This window comes from Hypanus sabinus, chromosome 21 (genome assembly GCF_030144855.1).
Source record: "Hypanus sabinus isolate sHypSab1 chromosome 21, sHypSab1.hap1, whole genome shotgun sequence".
In the NCBI taxonomy this organism is placed as follows: Eukaryota; Metazoa; Chordata; class Chondrichthyes; order Myliobatiformes; family Dasyatidae; genus Hypanus; species Hypanus sabinus.
The window spans coordinates 67,585,495-67,607,501 of record NC_082726.1 but is presented as its reverse complement, the minus strand read 5'-3'; the positions used below and the strand labels follow the sequence as shown (position 1 = coordinate 67,607,501).

At 39.5% G+C, this 22,007-nt stretch overlaps 1 protein-coding gene across 2 annotated transcripts in view; it reads right to left on the bottom strand.

Annotated features, from left to right (window-relative positions):
* mtg1 (mitochondrial ribosome-associated GTPase 1) overlaps window positions 1-17,542 on the bottom strand; it is a 43,973-nt gene extending 26,431 nt beyond the window's left edge. For both annotated transcript variants that reach the window (XM_059946802.1, XM_059946803.1), the window contains exons 1-5: window positions 17,388-17,542; window positions 14,903-14,967; window positions 11,791-11,895; window positions 2,234-2,320; window positions 502-558 (exon numbers count right to left, since the gene is read on the bottom strand). In XM_059946802.1, coding sequence (XP_059802785.1) covers window positions 502-558; window positions 2,234-2,320; window positions 11,791-11,895; window positions 14,903-14,967; window positions 17,388-17,487 — 414 coding nt within the window. In that variant the 5' untranslated portion in view covers window positions 17,488-17,542. The remainder of the gene's footprint in view (window positions 1-501; window positions 559-2,233; window positions 2,321-11,790; window positions 11,896-14,902; window positions 14,968-17,387) is intronic.
* Between the last annotated feature and the right edge of the window lie 4,465 nt (window positions 17,543-22,007).

Sequence of the window (22,007 nt, the reverse complement as noted above, 5' to 3'; positions counted from 1 at the left end):
GGGAACAGGCAGGCGAATGGGGGTGAGAAGGATAATAAATTAGCCATGATTGAATAGCAGAGCTGACTTGATGGGACAAAACTCGACACACAGTCACATTGAAACATGGTACCCAAGTGATGCATAATATCAAGTGGTGTAGGTACAGTCTTATGTATATGATTACTGTGTTAATCATTTTTTAAAGAAATTATTTAGTGATACAGTACAGTGGCAGGCCCTCCTAGCCCATGAGCCCATGCCACCCAATTACACCCATGTGACTAATTAATCTACTAACTTCTACGTCTTTGGGATTTGGTGAGAAACTGGAAAACCTGGAGGAAACCCACATTGACAGAGGGAAAACATAAAAAATCCTTATGGATAGCAGCAGAATTGAACCTGGGTCACAGGATCCATTATAGCGTTATGCCATATTGGCATTATTAATGTGCATTAGTTTGTGACATCAAAGTACCAAATTATATATCATAGACAATAACATATACATTTCCTTACCTCTGTTCGATGATACCGGTTACTTTTCTGAATGAGGTCTACCACAGTGGGAACAATCTACCAATCATCCAAAAAAGCAGCAATTAATGATCAAATCACAAACTCATCAAGGCTTATCATAGAGGAACTACTTTTATACTTGGAGAAAGAACACATTTCTACTACTGTCAAACATCAAACTATTGTGTCTGAATTGGGACTGGGATCGGTGCCAACTAACTTCCTGTAATTACTCAGGTTCTAATAAATAAATTAGGTTAACAGTTTTTACAGCTCTTACTGATTTAGTAGTTCAGTTACAGCTGTATTGTATGGTCCATGTTAATGCAAAACACGAGTCAAGGTTGAACTCAGCCTCAAATGAGGCAGCATCTGTTCACCATTTGGTACAGGTGTGAGATTGCCTCAAGGAGATGGGACACATTCCTTAAGCTCTGTATGGTGATAATTCTTCTGCAGCAGAGCTAACATTTAATTAACACACACAAAACGCTGGAGGAGCTCAGCAGGTCAGGCAGCACCTATGGAGAAGATCTGGTCCTGATTAAGGGTCTTGGCCTGAAACATCAACTGTTTATTCCTCTCCATAGATGCTGCCTGATCTGCTGAGTTCCTCCAGCATTTTCTGTATGTTACTCTTGATTTCCAACATCTGTAGAACTTCTTGTGTTTTAATATTTAATTAGTTATAAATTTGAAAATAGTTTGAGCACTTTACTTATAACAATTGTAATGTTCATGTCAGCATTCTTTCAAACACTGATTTCACCAGCGTAATGACAGATCACTAGCACTGTCATGCATTTGTGAAATATCTACAGGTAGGGGTCTGCTTCTCTGACTGGAGAATGGTGATATCAAAGATGTTGTACTAGTGCAATGCCAATCCCAATCAGGGAGCAATGTTAAAACGGTATACATTTCTCTATAATTAAGTAAGGACATATCATAACAGTCACTGAAATGTGAAGCACTTGTGGAATATGTTTCTAAAAACACCAGGATTCCAGTTGTGCAGCAGTGGAAAGGATGGAGCAGCTTCAGGTTTCTCAGTGTCGACATCTCTGAAGATTTATCCTGGACCCAATGTATTGATGCAATCACGAAGAAAGCATGACAGCTTATTTCATTAGGTGTTTGAGGAGATTTGGTATGTCACTAAAGACACTCACAAATTTCTACAGTTGTACTGTTCTGACTGGGTGCATCACTGTCCAATATGAAGACACCAAGGTACAGGATCAGAAAAAGCTGCAGAAGGTTGAAAACTCAGTCAGTTCCATCATGGGTACTAGCCTCCCAAGCAACAAGAACAGCTCCAAAAGGCGATGCCTCAAGAAGGTTTCATCCATCATTAAGGACCCTCACCATCTAGGACATACTCTCTTTGCAATACTACATTGGGGAGGTGGTACAGGAGACTACAGGACACTCAACATTTTAGGAATAGTTTTTTCCCTTCTGTCATCACCATTTTGCTCTCTTTTTGCATTATATTTTTCTTGATATGTATTATTATAACAATAGTTTTTTAATGTATTGCTGAAAACAAAACAAGAAATTTCACAACATGCTTATGTCAATGATAACCTGATTCTGACTGATTGACATCACTTTAAATCTGCACACAATTGGGTGAATATCCTAAACAGCTCCACATATACCATTAATGGGAAACTCCTGATGGACTCAATTGAATTTAAGTCAATTCAAATTAAGTTGAAGAACTCACTTGTTTTATGTGTACATCCCTGTCCTGTAAGCAGTTTGTAAAGAGGACATTTTGGACTCCTTGTTCTTCCAATTGCTTCAGAATTCGCTGAAGAATAAACAAAAATATTAGGTCCTACTGACAAACTCTTTTAAAAAATAATTGACTACTTAATTACTATGACTCAATTCATCTTCTGCCCCAGAGGTTGGGTGAGACTAGAACTCCAGGTCATGGGTTAAAGGTGAAAGATAAATTGCTTAAGGAGAACATGAGGGGGAACCTCTTCACTCAGAGGGTGGTGGAGAGTGTGGAATGAGCTGCCAGTGAAGCAGTGGATGCCAGTTCGATTTCAACATTTGAGAGAAATTTGTTTAAGTACATGGATGGGAGGGGGATGGAGGGCTGTGGTCTAGGTGCATGTCAACAGGAGCAGGCAAATTAATAGTTCAGCACGGACCAAATGGACCAAAGGCCTAAGAAATTATGTTTCTAGAATTCAGCTTTGAAGGACGTAATGGTGGCCAGATATTTGAAATGTACAGTCGGCCCTCTTTATCCGCGAATTCAACCAACCGTGAATTGCAAAAACAGCACTTGTTCGAGCATGTACAGACTTTGTTTTCTTGTCATTATTCCCTAAACAATGCAGTATAACAACCATTTTATATAGCAATTACATTGTATTAGGTATCATAAGTAATCTAGAGATGATTTAAAGTATACGGGAGGATGTGCGTGGATTATCATGGATCGGGATCGAAAAAAATCACAAGTTCTCTTACTAAGTAAGTTGGACAGGTACAGGTACATCCAGTATTATTTAGCGTCAGTTAGTCAAACATTTGACTTAGTATATGTTTTACCTTTCTATGCACATAAAACACTAAGAACATATGTTTTAGCGCCGGGCTCAGGAACGGAAGTTCTCGGGACTCGGGACAGACTGTTCCCGAGTGCGCTTTCCATGTGCCTGGTTGATGTGGAGGATCAAAAACCCCAAACCCCAAAAATTAAACCATTGTGTTGCTTAGTAATAATTGTAGCTTTCATTGGGGCAGAGCCTTTCTCACGTTATCCTTTAAAATTGTTCCGATCGTTGACCGACGTAGCCTAATGCTTTTCCAATGACTGATGGCGTTTCACCTCTTTCCAATTGCTTTATTATTTTCACTTTATTTTCAATTGTGTTTGTGATTATTTTCGCAAACAGAAACACTGAGGATTCAGATCTCTGCCGCTGCACTGAAACAAGTTAAAGAAGGTCTGGGGTTCCACTGGGTCCTAGATCCACCGCATTGAGACAGGTTGAATAAGGGACTTGAGCATCCACGAATTCTGGTATCCGCGAGGGGTCCCAGAACCAATCCCTTGCGGATAAGGAGGGCCGACTGTATTCTATAAATCTAGTTATTTTTAATAAATATTTATTTGAGAAAGAAAAACTTGAATCCCATTCTTACATTGATTTGAGAATCTGGAAGAGTAGCTTTTTAGCATTTATGGTACAGTACAAGAATAGTTGATATTGTACAATTCAATGTCCAAAATATCCAAGAAACTATCTGTCTAAAACTCATTACCCATGCTATTCCTTTCCATATAGAACAATGACCAAGAAGACTCAAAGCTCAGAAAATTTCTGTATTGAATCGGTTAACTCAACCTCTCTTTGTGCTCGCCATTGCCTTTTACAGTTTAAGATTGTTCATAGAGCCCAAATGTCTAAATCTAAACTATCTCGATTCTACCCTAACATTAGTCCGCTCTGTGATAAATGCAAGAGGGGCGAGGCCTCTCTCATTTATATGTTCTGGTTCTGTCCTAGCTTGGAGAAATTTTGGAAAGATGTCTTCACTACGTTATTGTATATTCTGAATCAGTACCTAGAACCAAACCCCTTAATTGCTTTGTTCGGTTTCTGGGGCGAGACAGATTTACGTCTGAGTCCGACCAAATGCCGAATATTATCCTTTGCCTCTCTCCTGGCTAGACGCTTGATCCTCCTTAGATGGAGAGATGTTGCCCCACCCACTCATGCTCAATGGCTTAACGACATTATGGCCTGCTTGGACCTCGAAAAAATCCATTATTCAGTTCTTAATTCAGATTTAAAGTTCCATAAGGTCTGGGGACCTTTTATCGAGTACTTTCATAACCTTCCTCTTAACTAGGGTTTTTTTTTCTTTTTTTCGGTCTCTTGCTTTCAGCTCCCTTTTTTCTGGTAGTAGGCATTATTATCCTCTGTTGCTAAGTGTATTCACAGTCTGGGAGTTTGTTTGTCCTGATTTATATTCTCTATATTGTGTTGTGGTTGGTCTGGAGTTTTTTTATTGTGTTGTGGGGTTGGGGGAGGATACTAAGTTTACTTGTCTTCAATTTAGGTGCTTTTTTAAAAAATTTCTCTTTCTTTGTATCATATTGTCATTGTATGCTTAATTTTGCACTGTATTAATGTTCCTCATTCTGATTTGGGTTTTTTTAATTTGTAAAATGTATAAAAAAAACTAATTAAAAAAATTCTGTATTGACAGTACTGCAGAAATTAGCTTGTGGGGCAGCTGTACCACAGCAAGGTTAAGGTGACCCTGATGATTAGATAAGCAGTTCTTGATACACTGACAACCTTTTGGCATTCTTCTCATAATGTGAAGACAGCACTTATGTCATGAGCCTCCAGTAGAAACAAGAAAAATGTAGTACAGAAGCACTATCAGGGCATACCATCACAGAGTAGCATGTTACTTGCTGGTTGATGGAGTAGAATTTTCATTGTCTGCAGATGAATGTCTGTAACATCATAAAGACACAGGAGCACAACTACAAGAAAATCTGCAGATGCTGGAAATCCAAGCAACACAACACACACAAAATGCTGGAGGAACTCAGCAGGTCAAGCAGCATCTATTGAAGAGTAAACAGTCAACGTTTCGGCCAAGACCCTTCATCAGGAGCAGAATTAGGCCATTCAGTCTATTTAATCCAGTCTGCCATTCCTGATTTATTGTCCCTCTCACCCCCATTTTCCTGCATTCTCTCCACAACTTTTGACAGCCTTACTAATCAAGAGGGCGGAGTTTCAAGATGGCGACATAGACATTTGCCTTTTAGGTGCTCTTCATTTGTTAAACTATAATCACCCTTTAATCAAATCTTTTCGTACTTAATTACACGGGTTGATATTTACGATTTACTTCTTTTCTAAAATAATACTTGATTTAATCTTTTCAAACTTAAAATGTCTGTATCTAAGAAATCGTCTAAAGACCCTCCATCTCTTGAGGCAATTTCCAGTCTTCTGGATACTAAACTTGCAAGTCTGGAAAATAAGCTTACTGCGAAAATGTCTGAGCTTGAAGAAGTCGTTAGATCGTTTGATTCCAAGCTTCAATCGCAGGCAGCAGATATTGAACGGCATGAAGAAAAGTTTACGGCTCTTGACAAGTTAATTTGTGAAAAAATATGTACTATTGAAACTTTGGAGAAGAAGGTACGGTCGACCGCTAAAATAGTGGAGCAGAATAAGTTTAAAATCACCGATCTTGAAAACCGATCTCGCAGACAAAACTTGCGAATTATTGGATTTCCCGAAAATGTTGAGTCTGGTGACTTAACTGAATATTTCTCTAACTTATTGTGGGAAATTTTTGGCGAGGACGCTTTGCGGGCTAAACCTACTATTGATCGTGCCCACAGAGTTTCGAGATTTTCAATCTCGAGAGACAAGCCACGAGCTGTGATTGTTCGCCTCCATTATTCTTGGGAGAAAGAGCCTTTAATCCGATTAGCTCGTCCGAAAGGTATGATTTCTCACAGAAACAACAAGTTTCATATTGTTGAAGATTATTCATTTGATGTGATGAAGGCGAGAATCGCTTTTAAACCAGTGATAGCAGAGATTCATTCGACCGGACTTAAACAAGCTTTAAGATATCCAGCGAATCTCAGAATTACGCTGAGTGACGACAGTCAGCGCTTCTTTAATACTCCGGAAGAAGCGAAGAAATTCGTTGAAGAATATCGGTCTTCTAGTACAAGTTGAACTATGTGTTATGTTGATGAATTTTTGGAGAGAAGATGCCATTTCATTTTGGGCTTTAACTTATGAAGCTGCGGTATAGCTTTTTACTTTGGTCTGTAGACCTGGTTTTTTTTATTATCATGGTTTATAGATGCTCTTCTGATTTTACTATAATGTCTTTTTTCTTAATTTTTTTCCTCTGAATTGGATATACACGTTAATACTTTGTAATAATGATTTATTTTTTAAGATGTCGTTTCTTCTCCCCATAAGACTTTGCTTTCCGTAAGCATTTATTTGCTTGTACTTGAAAATGGGATGAATGTTTTGGATTTTTGGACCTTTTTTTATATATTGTAGTGATTATTGAATCCTTTTTTAATCCTATTTTGATGACCTTTTTTTAATAGATTGGTGAATTTACATTTATATTCTGTAATATGGTTTTTTCAAAATGTTGTTTCTTCTTCCCATAAGTCTTTGTTTTTGTAACGTCATTTTCTTGTATTTGAATATGGAATCTTTTTTTTAAAGGCATATTACACTATTTTAAACTTTAATGTTTATCCTTTTTTATTAATGATCTTTTGCTTTATTATATTTTCTTTCATTTTGATTGATATATATTCTCTTTTTACAACCCTGTATTTATATCTGGATGTTATATAGTCTTTTTATTCTTTTCATGGAGTTGCCATCTTGAAATGGGTGTAATATTAGTATTAGTTTGTGCGCCTGCCGCTTGGCTTTTTTTCGAGGGGTTGGGGGAGGGGGTAGGGATCTTGTTTCACGCTTTTGCTTTTTATTTTTTTGCTTTTAGTTTATGGGCCGACTTTAAATTATTAATATTGTTGAGGTGTCATGTTCTCCGGTTGCTCCTGAATCATTTTTCCTTCTTCCTGAATTATGGGTTATGTGTCTTTTTAACTTTTTATGATATATACAATTAATATTGGCATGATGGATAAGTCTATTAATTTTATCTCTTGGAATACTAATGGTTTAAATCATCCGATTAAACGTAAAAAAATATTTAAAGTATTCCATAGACTAAATGCTAATATTATTTTTGCACAGGGGACCCATATTAGGAGGGAGGATAATCAACGCTTTTTTAGGTTCTGGAGGGGTCAACAATTTCACTCGAATGGTACCGCCAAAATTAGGGGTGTGTCTATTTTTATAGACCCCTCAATTTCGTTTACACATCATGAAATTATTTCTGATCCACAGGGCAGATTTTTGTTGATAACTGGCTCACTTTTTAATCGAAAAGTGGCTCTAGTTAATACTTATGCTCCAAACTTTGACTGCCCTGAATTTTTTAATTATTTATTTACTTCCCTCCCTAATCTAAATGAATACATGTTGATAATGGGTGGAGATTTCAACTGTTGTCTGAATCCTTCGATGGATAGATCTAAACCTATTCGAATTCTTCCGAATAGATCAGCCTTACTTATTAATTCCTTCATGGTTGATTCAGGAATTACTGAAATATGGCGGTTTTTGAACCCTAAAGATAAAGAATTTTCGTTTTTTTCACATGTATATCACAGTTATTCTAGAATTGATTATTTCCTTATTGATCACCGTTTATTAACAGATGTTACTGATTGTAAATATGACTCTATTGCCATTTCGGATCATGCACCTTTGAAGTTATCTATCAAGATTTCGGACTCTTTCAATAATACTAGATCTTGGAGACTTAACGCTACTTTGCTTCAAGATCCAGAATTTATCACCTTCATAAAACAGCAAATTGACTTGTTTTTTTCAACAAACTATACCGAAGAGATTGACAGAGGAATACTTTGGTAGTCTTTTAAGGCTTTTATCCGTGGACAAATTATCTCATATTCCGTCGGTAAAAGAAAACAAAGATATTTAGATATTGCTTTATTAGTGGATAAAATTAAAGAAATTGATAAGATTTATTCCGTGACTCCTACCAAAGAACTCTATAAGAAGAGAGTTGAGCTTCAAATGGAACATAGCTTATTATTATCTTCTTCAATTGAGAATCAATTAATTAAGACCAGGGCTCAATTTTATATTCATAGTGATCGAACTGGCAAATTGTTAGCTAACCAATTAAAAGCTATTTCGACTAAGCGACAAATTAAAATTCGTAAACAAGACAGTAATCTAACTACTGATCATAAAGAAATTAATAATACTTTCCAAGATTTTTATAAATCTTTATATCAATCAGAATTTGATGGCGATCAGTCCATGATGGATAATTTTTTTAACAATTTGAATATTCCTAAACTGACAGATGAAGATCGGAGCTTGTTCGATGCTCCTATTTCTATGGCCGAAATAGGAGAGGCTATCTCATCAATGAACTCAGGGAAAGCTCCTGGTCCTGATGGTTATATTATAGAATTTTTAAAAACTTTTTCTTCTTTGCTTTCCCCTTGGTTACGTGAAATCTTTAATGATGCATTTACTAAGAAGAGACTACCCCAGTCTTTTTATGAAGCTACTATCTCTCTAATTCTTAAAAAAGATAAGGATCCTACTCTATGTGCATCTTATCGCCCTATATCGCTATTAAATGCAGACTCTAAGATTCTTACAAAAATTTTAGCTATTAGATTAGAAAAGTTACTATCACAAATTATTTCAGAAGACCAAACTGGTTTTATTAGGAACCGGTATTCCTTTTTTAATGTTAGAAAATTGATTAATAAAATTTATACTTCTTCACCCACAACCTCAGAATGTGTTATTTCATTAGATGCTGAAAAAGCTTTTGATAGAGTTGAATGGACATACTTATTTAATGCCTTGAGAAATTTTAATTTTAGTCCTAATTTTATATCATGGATTAAATTAATATATTATAAACCTGTTGCTTCTGTTCTTACAAATAATTACAGATCCTCTTTTTTTCAATTATCTCGTGGTACGAGACAAGGTTGTCCCTTAAGTCCTTTATTATTTAATATCGCATTAGAACCTCTAGCCATTGCTATTCGTGAATCCCCTAATATTTTTGGTATTACCCGTAATGAGAAATTATACAAGTTATCACTTTATGCTGATGACTTGTTGTTATATATTTCTGATCCTGACAGGTCTATTCCCGCTATTTTATCCTTATTGGTTCAATTTGGTAGTTTTCCTGGTTATAAACTAAACTTGGATAAGAGTGAATTATTCCCTTTAAATGCGCAAACTTTATTGAATGACAGGATACCATTTAAAGTTGTTACTGATAACTTTATTTATTTAGGTATAAAAATTACCAAGAAATATAAAGATTTATTCAGATTGAATTTTTTACCTATGCTTCATCAAATTCAACAACTTACTACAAGATGGTCTCCTTTATCCTTATCATTAGTTGGCCGGATTAATGCTATTAAAATGATGATTTTACCGAAATTTTTATATTTATTTCAAGCCCTACCAATTTTTATTCCTAAATCTTTTTTTGATAACATTGATTCAAAAATTTCCTCATTTGTGTGGCAAAATAAAAACCCCAGGTTAAGTAAAAGGCAGTTACAAAAATCTAAAAAAGATGGTGGTTTAGCTTTACCTAACTTTAGATTTTACTATTGGGCGAATAACATTCGAAACTTAATATATTGGAAATTAGATTTGGATTCACCATTGTGCCCACAGTGGGTAAATTTAGAATGCAATGATGCACAGGGATATTCTTTATTCTCCGTTCTTGGTTCTTCTCTTCCTGCTGATTTAGTTAAATTCAATAAACAGATATCCAACCCTATTGTCAAACATACATTACTAATTTGGTTTCAATTTTGTAAGTTTTTTACTCTGAAAAACTTTGTTCTTGATAGTCCTATCTTACTTCTTTTTTAAACCTTCTTTGACAGATCAAGCTTTTAGCATATGGAAAAGGAAAGGTATAATATGTTTTCGTGATCTTTTTTTTTGAAGGTAGTCTGATGTCTTTCGATCAACTTTCCAACAAATTTAAGTTACCTAAATCTAATTTTTTTAGATATTTACAAATTAGAAATTTTTTACATAAAGTTCTACCATTCTTCTCCAATTCAACTTTGATAGATTTTTCAGATATGATTTTTACCTTGAATCCTTGTCAGAAGGGATTAGTGGCTCTTATTTATAATATGATTATGAAGATACAACCAGAAATATCAGGTAGAATTAAACAAGAATGGGAAAAAGAACTTCAATATAATATATCAACAGGAAAATGGGAAAAATTTTTACAAATGGTTAGTTCTTCTTCTATATGTGCTAAACATGCTTTAATACAATTTAAGGTTGTACATAGAACCCATATGTCTAAAGATAAGCTTGCTCAATTCTATTCTCATATCAACCCTCAATGTGACAGATGTCATTTAGATGTGGCCTCATTGACCCACATGTTTTGGTCATGTCCCACTTTACATAACTATTGGAAGGACATATTTGCTATCATTTCCTCAATTTGGAATATTGATTTACAACCTCATTTTATTACTGCAATTTTTGGTATACCAAATGAGGATGGTAACCGGTTTTCCCCTTCAATTAGACGAATGATCGCCTTTGTAACATTAATGGCCAGAAGGTCTATATTACAAAATTGGAAAGAAGTAAATCCTCCTACCACGTTTCAGTGGTTCTCTCAAACTATTTCTTATTTGAGCTTAGAAAAAATTAGAAGCGCTATTTTTGACTCATCAATTAAATTTGAAGAAACTTGGGGACCGTTCATTCGACACTTTCATATGAATTAATTTGGCCTCTTCCAGACCTTTTCTCTTTTTATTCTTGTTCTGGTATGGAGTTCTGGAGTTCCTGACACTATCATATACATATAAACTGTTATTACTGCCCATGTTAGTTTAGTTTAGGTTTAATTTTTTTCCAATATATATTTTTTTTCTTGTATTTTTTTAAAAATTTTTTTCTTTTGATGATTATTCTTACTCTTTATCATGTATAATTAATATAGGCTTGATTGATTAATGTACTATTTTTTTGCTGATATTTTAATAAGATATTGTTATCTTATTACTAATTCAACTTCATGTCTAGTGCACTTATAACCTATTCAATATTATATGTTTTTTTTATATATGAAATTCCATAAAAAGATTGAAAAAGAAAAGCCTTACTAATCAAGAACCTATCAAGATCTGCATTAAATATACCCAATAACTTGGTCTGTGGCAATGAATTCCCATGATACCGTGGCTAAAGAAAATCCTCTTCAACTCTGTTCTGAAGGAATATCCTTCTATTTTGAGGCTGTGCCCTGTGGTCCTAGACTCACCCACAATAGGAACCATCCTCTCCATGTCCACTCTATCTAGACTTTTCAGAATTCAAATATCGAATCATTTAGAAGAATGATTCCCCCTCATTCTTCTAAATTCCAGCAAGTAGACCAGTTAAGGCATTATTGCTCTGGACATAAACTGCAGGGAGAAAGGGAAAGTTGGAGATAATTCACAATGAACTGCTCTTAAATTTGACTCCCCCTTAGAAATACAATTACTGGGAAATAACATGCAGCTACAGAGCTGTTTACTGTTCGGTGTGCTACTATACAGACCTGTTTATCTGTTAGATCAGCTATGTCCATTTTGTTCAGCACCAGTAGATGTGGTCTAATATTCAAGGTCTCCTTAAATATAGGATTGCATCCAGATAAAGGAATGTACTAACGGAGGTTAAGGATTACAGATTTTTATAAAATTAGTTTTATTTGCCACTTACTGTGAAATGTATCATTTGTTAAAATTTTGGGTCAATATTGTAGACTTTCAATATTGTACCTGTGTTGTAGTATTCTATGTTTTGTGTCAATAACCAACATAGTCCTAGGATGTACTGGGAGCAGCCCACAAGTGTCACCATGATTCCAGCAACAACATAACACGCCTATAAACTCATTAACCCTAACCTGTATTCCTTTGGAATGCAGGAGGAGAGCAGAGTACGGGGATTGGACCCCAATCATGTTTGCTGACATGATAAAGCACTATGCTAATGACTGAACTACTGTGCCATTTATAGCTACGGAGGAACTATTAAAATTTATGAATACTACTGCATTATTTTACTCACTTTTTGCACTACTATGATGATACAATAACAAATTTAATAAGTAAGTAGAGCAAAAAGAGAGCAAAATAGTGAGGTGGTGTACATGGGTTCATGGACCATTCAGAAATCTGATGGAGGGGAGCAAGCTGTTCTTAAACATTGAGTGTGGGTCTCCAGGCTCCAGTACCCCCCCTCTGATGGCGGTAATGAGGAGAGGGCATGTCCTGGATGGTGAGGGTCAATGGTTGGTAAGTTGATGGAAAAGATCCTGAGAGGCAGGATTTATGAACATTTGGAGAGGCATAATACGATTTGGAATAGTCAACATGGCTTTGACAAAGTCAGGTACTTACAAGCCTGATTGATTTTTTTGAGAATGTGACTAAACACATTGATGAAGGAAGAACAGTAGTTGTAGTGTGTATGGATTGCAGCAAGGCATTTGTTAAGGTACCTCCATGCATGGCTTATTGAGGAAGTTAGGAGGTATGGGATCCTAGGGGACCTTGCTATGTGGATCCAGAATTGGCTTGCCCACAGAAGGCAAAGAGTGGTTGTAGATGGATCATATTTTGCATGTAGGTAGGTGACCAATGGTTTGCATCAGGGATCTGTTCTGGGACCCCTTCTCTTCGTGATTTTTATAAATGACCTGATGGGAAAGTAGAGGAATGGGTTAGTAAATTTGCTGATGACACAAAGGCTGGGGGTGTTGTGGATAGTGTGCAGGGCTGTCAGAGGTTACAGCTGACATGGATAGGCAAAATTGGGCTGAGAAGTAGCAGATGGAGTTCAACCCAGATAACTGTGAGGTGATTCATTTTAGTAGGTCAAATATGATGACAAACTATAGCATTAATGGTAAGACTCTTGGCAGCATGGAGGATCAGAGGGATCTTGGGGTCTGAGTCCATAGGACACTCAAAGCCATTGTGCAGGTTGACTGTGTTGTTAAGAAGGCATATGGTGTGTTGGCCTTCATCAACTATGGGATTGAGTTTAGGAGCCGAGAGGTAATGTTACAGCTATATACCACCATGATCAGACCCCATTTGGAGTACCATGTTCCGTTCTGGTCACCTCACTACACGAAGGATGTGGAAAATATAGAAAGGGTGTAGACGAGATTTAGAAGAGTGTTCAAACAAAACACACAAAATGCTAGTGGATCGCAACAGGCCAGGCAGCATCTATAGGAAGAAGTACAGTCGACATTTCGGACCGAGACCCTTCATCAGGACTAACTGCTTTTCAGTTAGTCTTGACGAAGGGTCTCGGCCTGAAACATTGACTGTACTTCTTCCAATAGATGCTCCCTGGCCTGCTGCATTCCACCAGCATTTTGTGTGTGTTGCTTGAATTTCCAGCATCTGCAGATTTCCTCGTGTTTGCGTTTAGGACGTTGCCTGGATTGGGGAGTATGCCTTATGAGAATAGGTTGAGTGAAATTGGCCTTTACTCCTTGGAGCAACAGAGGATGACAGATGACCTGATAGAGGTGTATAAGATGATGGGAAGCGTTGATCATATGGATAGTCAGAGGCTTTTTCCCAGGGCTGAATTGGCTATCACAAGAGGGCACAGTTTTAAGGTACTTGGAAGTAGGTACGGAAGAGATGTCGGGTAAGTTTTTTTTACGCAGAGAGTGGTGAGTGCATGGAATAGGCTGCCGGTGACGGTGGTGGAGGCAGATACAATAGGGTTTTTTAGGAGACTCCTGGATAGGTACATGGAGCTTAGAAAAATAGAGGGCTATGTGTAACCCTAGGTAATTTCTAAAGTAAGTACATGTTCGGCACAGAATTGTGGGTCGAAGGGCCTATATTGTGCTGTAGTTTTTCTATGTTTCTATATTACACTATGTGTTGTGTGTGAGTTATATGCACATTGGTCTGGGGGTACATTGTGTCATTTGGCGGGATACATATGTATGGTTGAATGATGATAAACCTGAATTTGAATTACTCATATCTAATTCTCCAGACGCCTAAGTTTCCTAGTAACCATATAACCATTACAGCACGGAAGCAGGCCCTATTGGCCCTTCTAGTCAGTGCCGAACACTTACTCTCACCTAGTCCCACTTACCCGCACCCAGCCCATAACCCTCCATTCCTTTCCTGTCCATATACCTATCCAATTTTACTTTAAATGACAATACCGACCCAGCCTCTACCACTTCTACTGGAAGCTTGTTCCACACAGCTACCACTCTCTGAGTAAAGAAGTTCCCCCTCATGTTACCCCTAAACTTTTGCTCCTTAACTCTCAACTCATGTCCTCTTGTTTGAATCTCCCTTACTCTCAATGGAAAAGGTCTATCCACGTCAACTCTAACTATCCCCCTCATAATTTTAAATACCTCTATCAAGCCCCCCCCCCCCCAACCTTCTACACGCTCCAACTTTTGTTGGGCTGCCGGTGATGGTGGTGGAGGCAGATACGATAGGGTATTTTAGGAGACTACCGAATAGGTACATGGAGCTTAGAAAAATAGAGGGCTATGGGTAACCCCAGGTAATTTCTAAATTAAGTACATGTTCGGCACAGCATTGTGGGCCACAGCTTTTGGGTTTTTGGGTTAAGCCGTTTGAAGGGCTACATTCTTAAAAGGATATCCGTGCATCATGAACTTCAATTATACAATCCACTTTTTTCAGACTGGCTTGCATCTTTTTCAGGCCTGGATAAAACACAATAGAATCAACCTTCAGCATACCAAGTGTGGTTTTGTCACATAAAAAAAGGTACCCACATCCCAATTATCTATAGAAATTAATTAAAATTCAAGAACTCAGTTACACGGTAAAAAAAACATTTCTTAGACAGAATCATAAAATAATCATAGGTCCTTTGCACTGATTGTGATGTTTGTCTACTAGGATCCTTTTACCTGCATTAGGCACACGCTCCCCAAGTCTTTCCTATCCAAGTACATGCCCATTAGATGCCTTTCTAATGACAGGTGTGTGAATTTCACAACTACGTGATGTTCTGCATTCATTGTAGCAGAAGAAACGTGGAAACTTAACTCCCAACACTGGTTCAGAGTGAAAAAGAAGAATGGGTCATCTCAAACACTCTCAACTAACTCCAGAGATCACTGCAATCAATAGCAATTATCCCACACACTTAAACTGTCTGACACTTATCCAAGTAGCTGCTGTGAAGACACATTTGATGACGAGATTTGACTAACATTTCCATTTATGACTCTGGATTAAGCCCACATACTCTAGGCTGAACACGAGGGAACACGCAGATGCTGGAAATTCAAGCAACACACACAAAATGCTAGTGGAACACAGCAGGCCAGGCAGCATCTATAGGAGAAGCGCTGTTGACGTTTCTGGCTGAGACCCTTTGTCAGGACCAACTGAAAGAAAAGATAGTAAGAGATTTGAAAGTTGGAGGGCGAGGGGTTGATCTGAAATGATAGAAGACCGGAGGGGGAGAAGTGAAGCTAAGAGCTGGAAACTTGATTGGCAAAAGGGATACACAGCTGGAGAAGGGAAAGGATCATGGGAAGAGAGGCCTAGGGAGAACAAAAGGGGGAGGAGAGCACCAGAGGGAGACGGAGAGCAGGCAACGAGCAACTACAAGAGGAGCAGAGAGAAAAAAAGAGAATAAAAGGGGAAATAATAAGTAAAAAAATGAAGGATGGGGTAAGAAGGGGAGGAGGGGCATTAATGGAAATTAGAGAAATCAATATTCATGCTATCAGGTTGGAGGCTACCCAGATGGAATATAAGGTGTTGTTCCTCTGAGTGTGGCTTCATCTTGATAGTAGAGGAGGCCATGGATTGACATATCAGAATGGGAATGGGACATGGAATTAAAATGTGTGGCCACAGGGAGATCCTGTTTTCTCTGGCGTAGGTGTTCAGTGAAACAGTCTCCCAGTCTGCGTTGGGTCTCACCAACATATAGAAGGCTGCACTAGGAGCACCAGATGCAGTATACCACACCAGCCGACTCACAAGTTAAGTGTTGCCTCACCTGGAAGGACTGTCTGGGGCCCTGAACAGTGGTGAGGGAGGAAGTGTAAGGGCAGGTGTAGCACTTGTTCTGCTTACAAGGATAAGTGCCAGGAGGGAGATCAGTGGGAAGGATGGGGGCGGGGGGAGACAAAAGGACAGGGAGTCCCTGTGGAAAGCAGAAAGTGAGGGGGGGGGGGAAGGAAAGATGTATTTAGTGGTGGGATCCCATTGGAGGTGGCGGAAGTTACAGAGAATTATATGTTGGACCCGGAGGCTGGTCAAGTCAAGTCAACTTTTATTGTCATTTCGACCATAACTGCTGGTACAGCGCATAGTAAAAATGAGACGTTTTGCAGGACCATGGTTTTACATGACACAGTACAAAAAACTAGACTGAACTATGTAATTAAAAAAAACACAGAGAAAGCTACACTGGACTACAGACCTACACTGGACTGCATAAAGTGCACAAAAACAGTGCAGGCATTACAATAAATAATAAACAGGACAATAGGGCAAGGTGTCAGTCCAGGCTTCGGGTATTGAGGAGTCTGATAGCTTGGGGGAAGAAACTGTTACAGAGTCTGGTGAGGTAGTAGTTGAGGACAAGGGGTTGCTTAGCATCTGCAGAATCTCTTGTGCTTACATAGTACAAAATAGAGTGCCACACTGACAGAGATGGAGCGGTGCAGGCAGCAAGGTGCAAGGGAAGATTGGGAGGTCAATGGGACCAGCACGTAAAGACATCTTGGTGTTCGTGGATGAGTTGGGCAAAGGGTCAGTTTCCACACTGTATATCGCCACTATTCAATAATGTGATGAGGATTTACCAGAACAGATTGCTCATCAAAATCTAACCTACCCTGAATAGTTCTCATATCTTCATGTGATACAAGGTATGATCATTCGACTCAATGAGTCTATTGACTTCACCTTTATCTTCCAGGGGCTGTCCGACTCGCCTGACTTTCACGGTTTATTCTTACTGCCCTGTTGTCCCCCTCAGCCCAACCCCGTTCACTGCTTCCCACCAGGGCGGTATCTCAGCATCGGAGCCAGGCCGTGTGAGATCCGGGCCTGATCCGAGCTTTCCACCCCACCTCGCCCCAGGCCCAGCCGCTACCTTTCGCCATGTGACCCGGGAACCAGCGCGCCACGTCCCGGTTGGCGAGATCGAAAGTTTGCCGCAGCTGGAGGGCGGCCCACGCCGCTCGGCCGCTCATCGCCGCCGACTATCCCAAAGCTCCGGCTCCGAGCCGCCACCGCCGTTGCCCGCGCAACCGCTGATTGACAGCGAAGCGGGGACCGTCTCTAAATCACCCGCGACCACAAAAGCGAAAGGTCGCCGCTCAGCCGATCACTGCATTTTCTGCAACAGTGCACAACGTGTACTGTATTGCACATTTCTTTTTTAATTTTAAAAATAGACTGTAATGATGATAAATATACACACACGTGTAAGAAACAGTGCAAAAAAAGGTGTGCTTTCGCAGCTACTAGCATTTGCTTTCCACGGCATGTTTTATCCCAACTAGAACCAAATTTAGTAATGTAAACATCTTAAAAGTTAGCAGTATATCTCAGGAACTTAAAACTTTCTATTGTTTTTTCATTAGATGAAATTCATAAAATGTTACAGCCTTTTTGCCGCGATGTTGTGTCAACATTTTAACCTGTGTATCATTTACAAGGCGGGGTTGTAGGAGGTAAGCCAGTGTGGCTTCGGCCCATGTAGAGATTGGTAGACATGATCTTCACACCACGCCAATTACAGGAGAAATGACATGAACAAAAGCCACCCTTGTACTTGGCTTTCATAGATCTGCAAAGACACGATGCAGTAGACCGATAAACTCTCTTGCATATACTATCTGTCCTGGCAGATATTCAGCCACATCATTCAGCAATAGTGGCAGTGAATCACAACCCTTCACTGGTGTCCAACAACTGTATCATTGTTCCCACCCTATTTGCCATCTTTACTGTTGCTCTCCTTTACCTCTTTGGCCAAGACCTGCCACAGGGAATCCCAATCAAGTACAGAATGGACAGCAGGCTTTTCAACACCAACAAGTTCAAGGCCAAGAACAAGGTCACACCACCACTATCATGGACATCAGTATGTGGATGCCAATGCAATTCCAACACACCCTAAAGGAGACCTCCAATGTATCCTGAATGCCTTTGCCGGGGCATAGATACTCCTGGGTCTTGTTCTGAATGCAAAAAAAAACCCGGATCCTATATTGTTGTCCGTCCAACCAGCCATTTATCCAACCTTTCATAAAAGTTGACAATATCACCCTTGAAAATGTTGACTACTTCCCTACCTTGGCAGCAGTCACTCCTCAAAATTCGACATTGACTCAGAGAGCAACCACTGCCTGAGCAGTGCCAGTGCAACCAATGCAAGGTTAAAGAAAAGAATCTTTGAAGACCACAACCTACAGATCCAAACAAAACTTTTGGTCTATAGAGCAGTTGTCCTTCCTGTATGTATGGAGCTAAATCATGGACCACCTATAGTAGACACCCGAAAGCCCTGGAACAATACCACCAAAGAGCCTTTCAAAAGATTTTGAGGATCACCTGGAAGGACAGACAGAGCAACCTCCACAGTGCCGTACAGAACGGGCGTCAGCTGTGAAAGGAGAAACTGAGCAACTAAAAGATCCAACCACTGCCCACATTCACTACTTACTCCTGGGCTCACTGCACCAGAATATGAGGATCCCACTTCACCCTCTACAGCCACCTGAGGACCCACTGATGGACAATCCTGTAGGAGAACATCTTACTCAACTCGAGTGATCACTAGAAGCCTGTATTGGTACCTACAACATACAGGATAAAACAGCACAGCATGGGAAAGGCCATTCTGCCCACCATGCCTATACTGACAATTGAGGGCAATATGGTAGCATAATGGATAGGGCTTTAAGGACCAGCAATCACCGACTGGGGTTCTCTTCCTGCCTCTGTCTGTAAGGAATTTCTGTGTTCTTCCTGTGGCCGTGTAGGTTTCCTTCCACATTCCAAAGACCTACAGTTCAGGCAAGGGTCAGGAGGTTGTGGGCACACTATGTTGGCACCAGAAGTGTGATGACACTTGCATGCTGGCCCAGCACATCCTTGGATTGTGTCGGTTGTCAAAACAAAACAAGTTATTTTACTGTATGTTTTGATGTCGTTATCATCGTATGCCATGTCGTATGACATAAGCATAGTCTCATGACCATGATTGTTCTTGGCAAATTTTTCTACAGAAGAGGTTTGTCATTGCCTTCTTCTGTGCAGCGCCTTTACAAGACGGGTGACCCCAGGCATTATCAATACTCTTTAGAGATTGTGTTGCGTAACCGGGACGTGATACACAACAGCTGCTGATACGACCATCCACCACCTGCTCGCACGTGGTTCACGTGATCCTGATCAGGAGCTAAGCAGATGCTACACCTTGCTCAAGGGCAACCTGCAGACCAGCAGAGGGAAGGAGCACCTTACACATCCTTTGGGAGAGATGTATCTCCCCTCCACCTCCTGTATGTTTCAATGTCCATGTGACAAATAAAGGAATAAAGGTAATCTTTCTTTACACTAACCCTACCATGCTCTACATGATCTGCATCCCTCTATTCACTGTTTATGTGCCTGTCTCAAAATATGATCCTACTTCCATCAAAATATGATCTACTTCCATCACCCAAGCCTCACTGGCTTACAACTTCCTGCTTTGTTCTTGTTGCTCTTCTTACACAAAAGAACAACATGAGTCCTGGAGAAGGGTCTCAGCCCAAAACATTGACTATTTATTCTTTTCCATAGATGCTGCCTGACCTGCTGAGTTCCTCCAACATTTTGTGTGTGTTACTTTGACTTCCAGCATCTGCAGATTTTCTCATTTGGTGAACAACATTAACACCTTATCCATGGTTAAAGATGATACAATAACCTCTGTCAAGGCCACAGCAATCTCCTAGGCATCCTAGAATGTAATCCATCGGGTCCCGTGATCTATTCACTTAATCTTTATCAAGTCAGGCAATACCTCTTTCTTAATACTAACATGCCCTAGAATTCAGTATAATCTCAGCATCATTCACATTACTCTCCATGATGAAGACCAATGTGAAGTAGTCATTAAAGAACTCATCCACTTCCTATATATAAAAATCACAAGGGCTAGTGCACGCAGTCTTTTCTCTGCTGGGTTGGCAAATTGAGGGGTAGAGGGCACAGATTTAGGATAATAGGGGGAAGATTTAATAGGAACATGACGGGGCATTTTTTTTCACTCAGAGGGTTCTCAGTACATTGAATGATCTGTCAGAGGAAGTGGTTGAGGCATGTACTTAATATTTAAAGGTGTTTGGACAGGTACTGTACATGAATAGGAAAGGGGTATAAGGATATGGTTTACATTCAGGCAAATGGAACTGGTTTACATGGGAATCTTGACATGGACCGAAGAGCCTGTTTCTGTGTTGTATGACTCCTTCTAAATGGAAAGTAAATTCTGAAATCAGAGGTGCAAAGGGATTTGGGAGACCTCATGCAGGATTTCCTAAAGGTCAACTTGCAGGTTGAGTTAGTGGTAGGGAAGGCAAATCCATTGTTAGCATTCATTTCAAGAATACAAGAGCAAGGATGTAACACTGAGGCTTTATATGGCATTGGTCAGATCACATTTTGAATAATATGTGCAGTTTTGGGCCTCCTATCTGTTGGCACTGGAAAGGGTCCAGAGTTTATGAGAATGATCCTGCAATGAAAGAGTCAACATATGAGTTGAGTTGGATGGCTCTGGGCCTGTACTCACTGGAGTTTAGAAGAATGGTGGGGTGGGGGGGGGGGGGTGAAGGAATAGTTAAAGAATCATAGAACAGTATTGCAAAGCAACAGGCCCCTTGGCTCATCTTTTTTAGGGGAACATGAAGGGAAACCCCTTCACTCAGAGGGCGCTGAGAGTATGAAACAGGCTGCCAATGGAAGTGGTGGATATGGGTCTGATTTCAACATTTAATACAAACTTGGATAAGTACATAGATGGGAGGAGAATGGAGGGCTATGGTCTGGGTGCAGGCCGATGGGATTAGGCTGAATAATACTGTAGTTTAGTACAGACTAGATGGGCTGAAGGGCCTGTTTGGGTTGTAGTGCTCCATGACTAATTATTAGATTAGATTCAACTTTGTCATTGTGTCGAGTACAGATACAAAGCCAATGAAATGCAGTTAGCATCTAACCAGAAATGCAAAGAAATGTTATTTACAAAATAACTGCAAATAAAAAGTAAGATCTACAACACACAAATATAAAACTGAGACAGTACAGTATGGGTGCAATACTGCTTAGCGCTGTGATGTGAGGTTCAGCAGGGTCACAGCCTCAGGGAAGAAGCTCTTCCTGTGCCTGCTGGTGTGGGAGCGGAGGCTCCTGTAGAGCCTACCGGATGGGAGGAGAGTAAAAAGTCCATGGATAGGGTGAGATGCATCCTTCATAATGCTTTTTGCCCTGCCCAGACAGCGTTTATGGTAGATGTTCTCAATGGTGAGCAATTGGGTGCTGATAATCCACTGGGCAGATTTCACCACACGCTGGAGTGCTTTGCGGTCCAATATGGGACAATTGCCATAGCACGGTGAGATGCAGTTGGTGAGTATGCTCTCAATGGTACAGGGATAAAAGTCCGTCAGTATCCTGGGACAGAGGTGAGCTTTCTTGATGCTCTGCAGGAAATAAA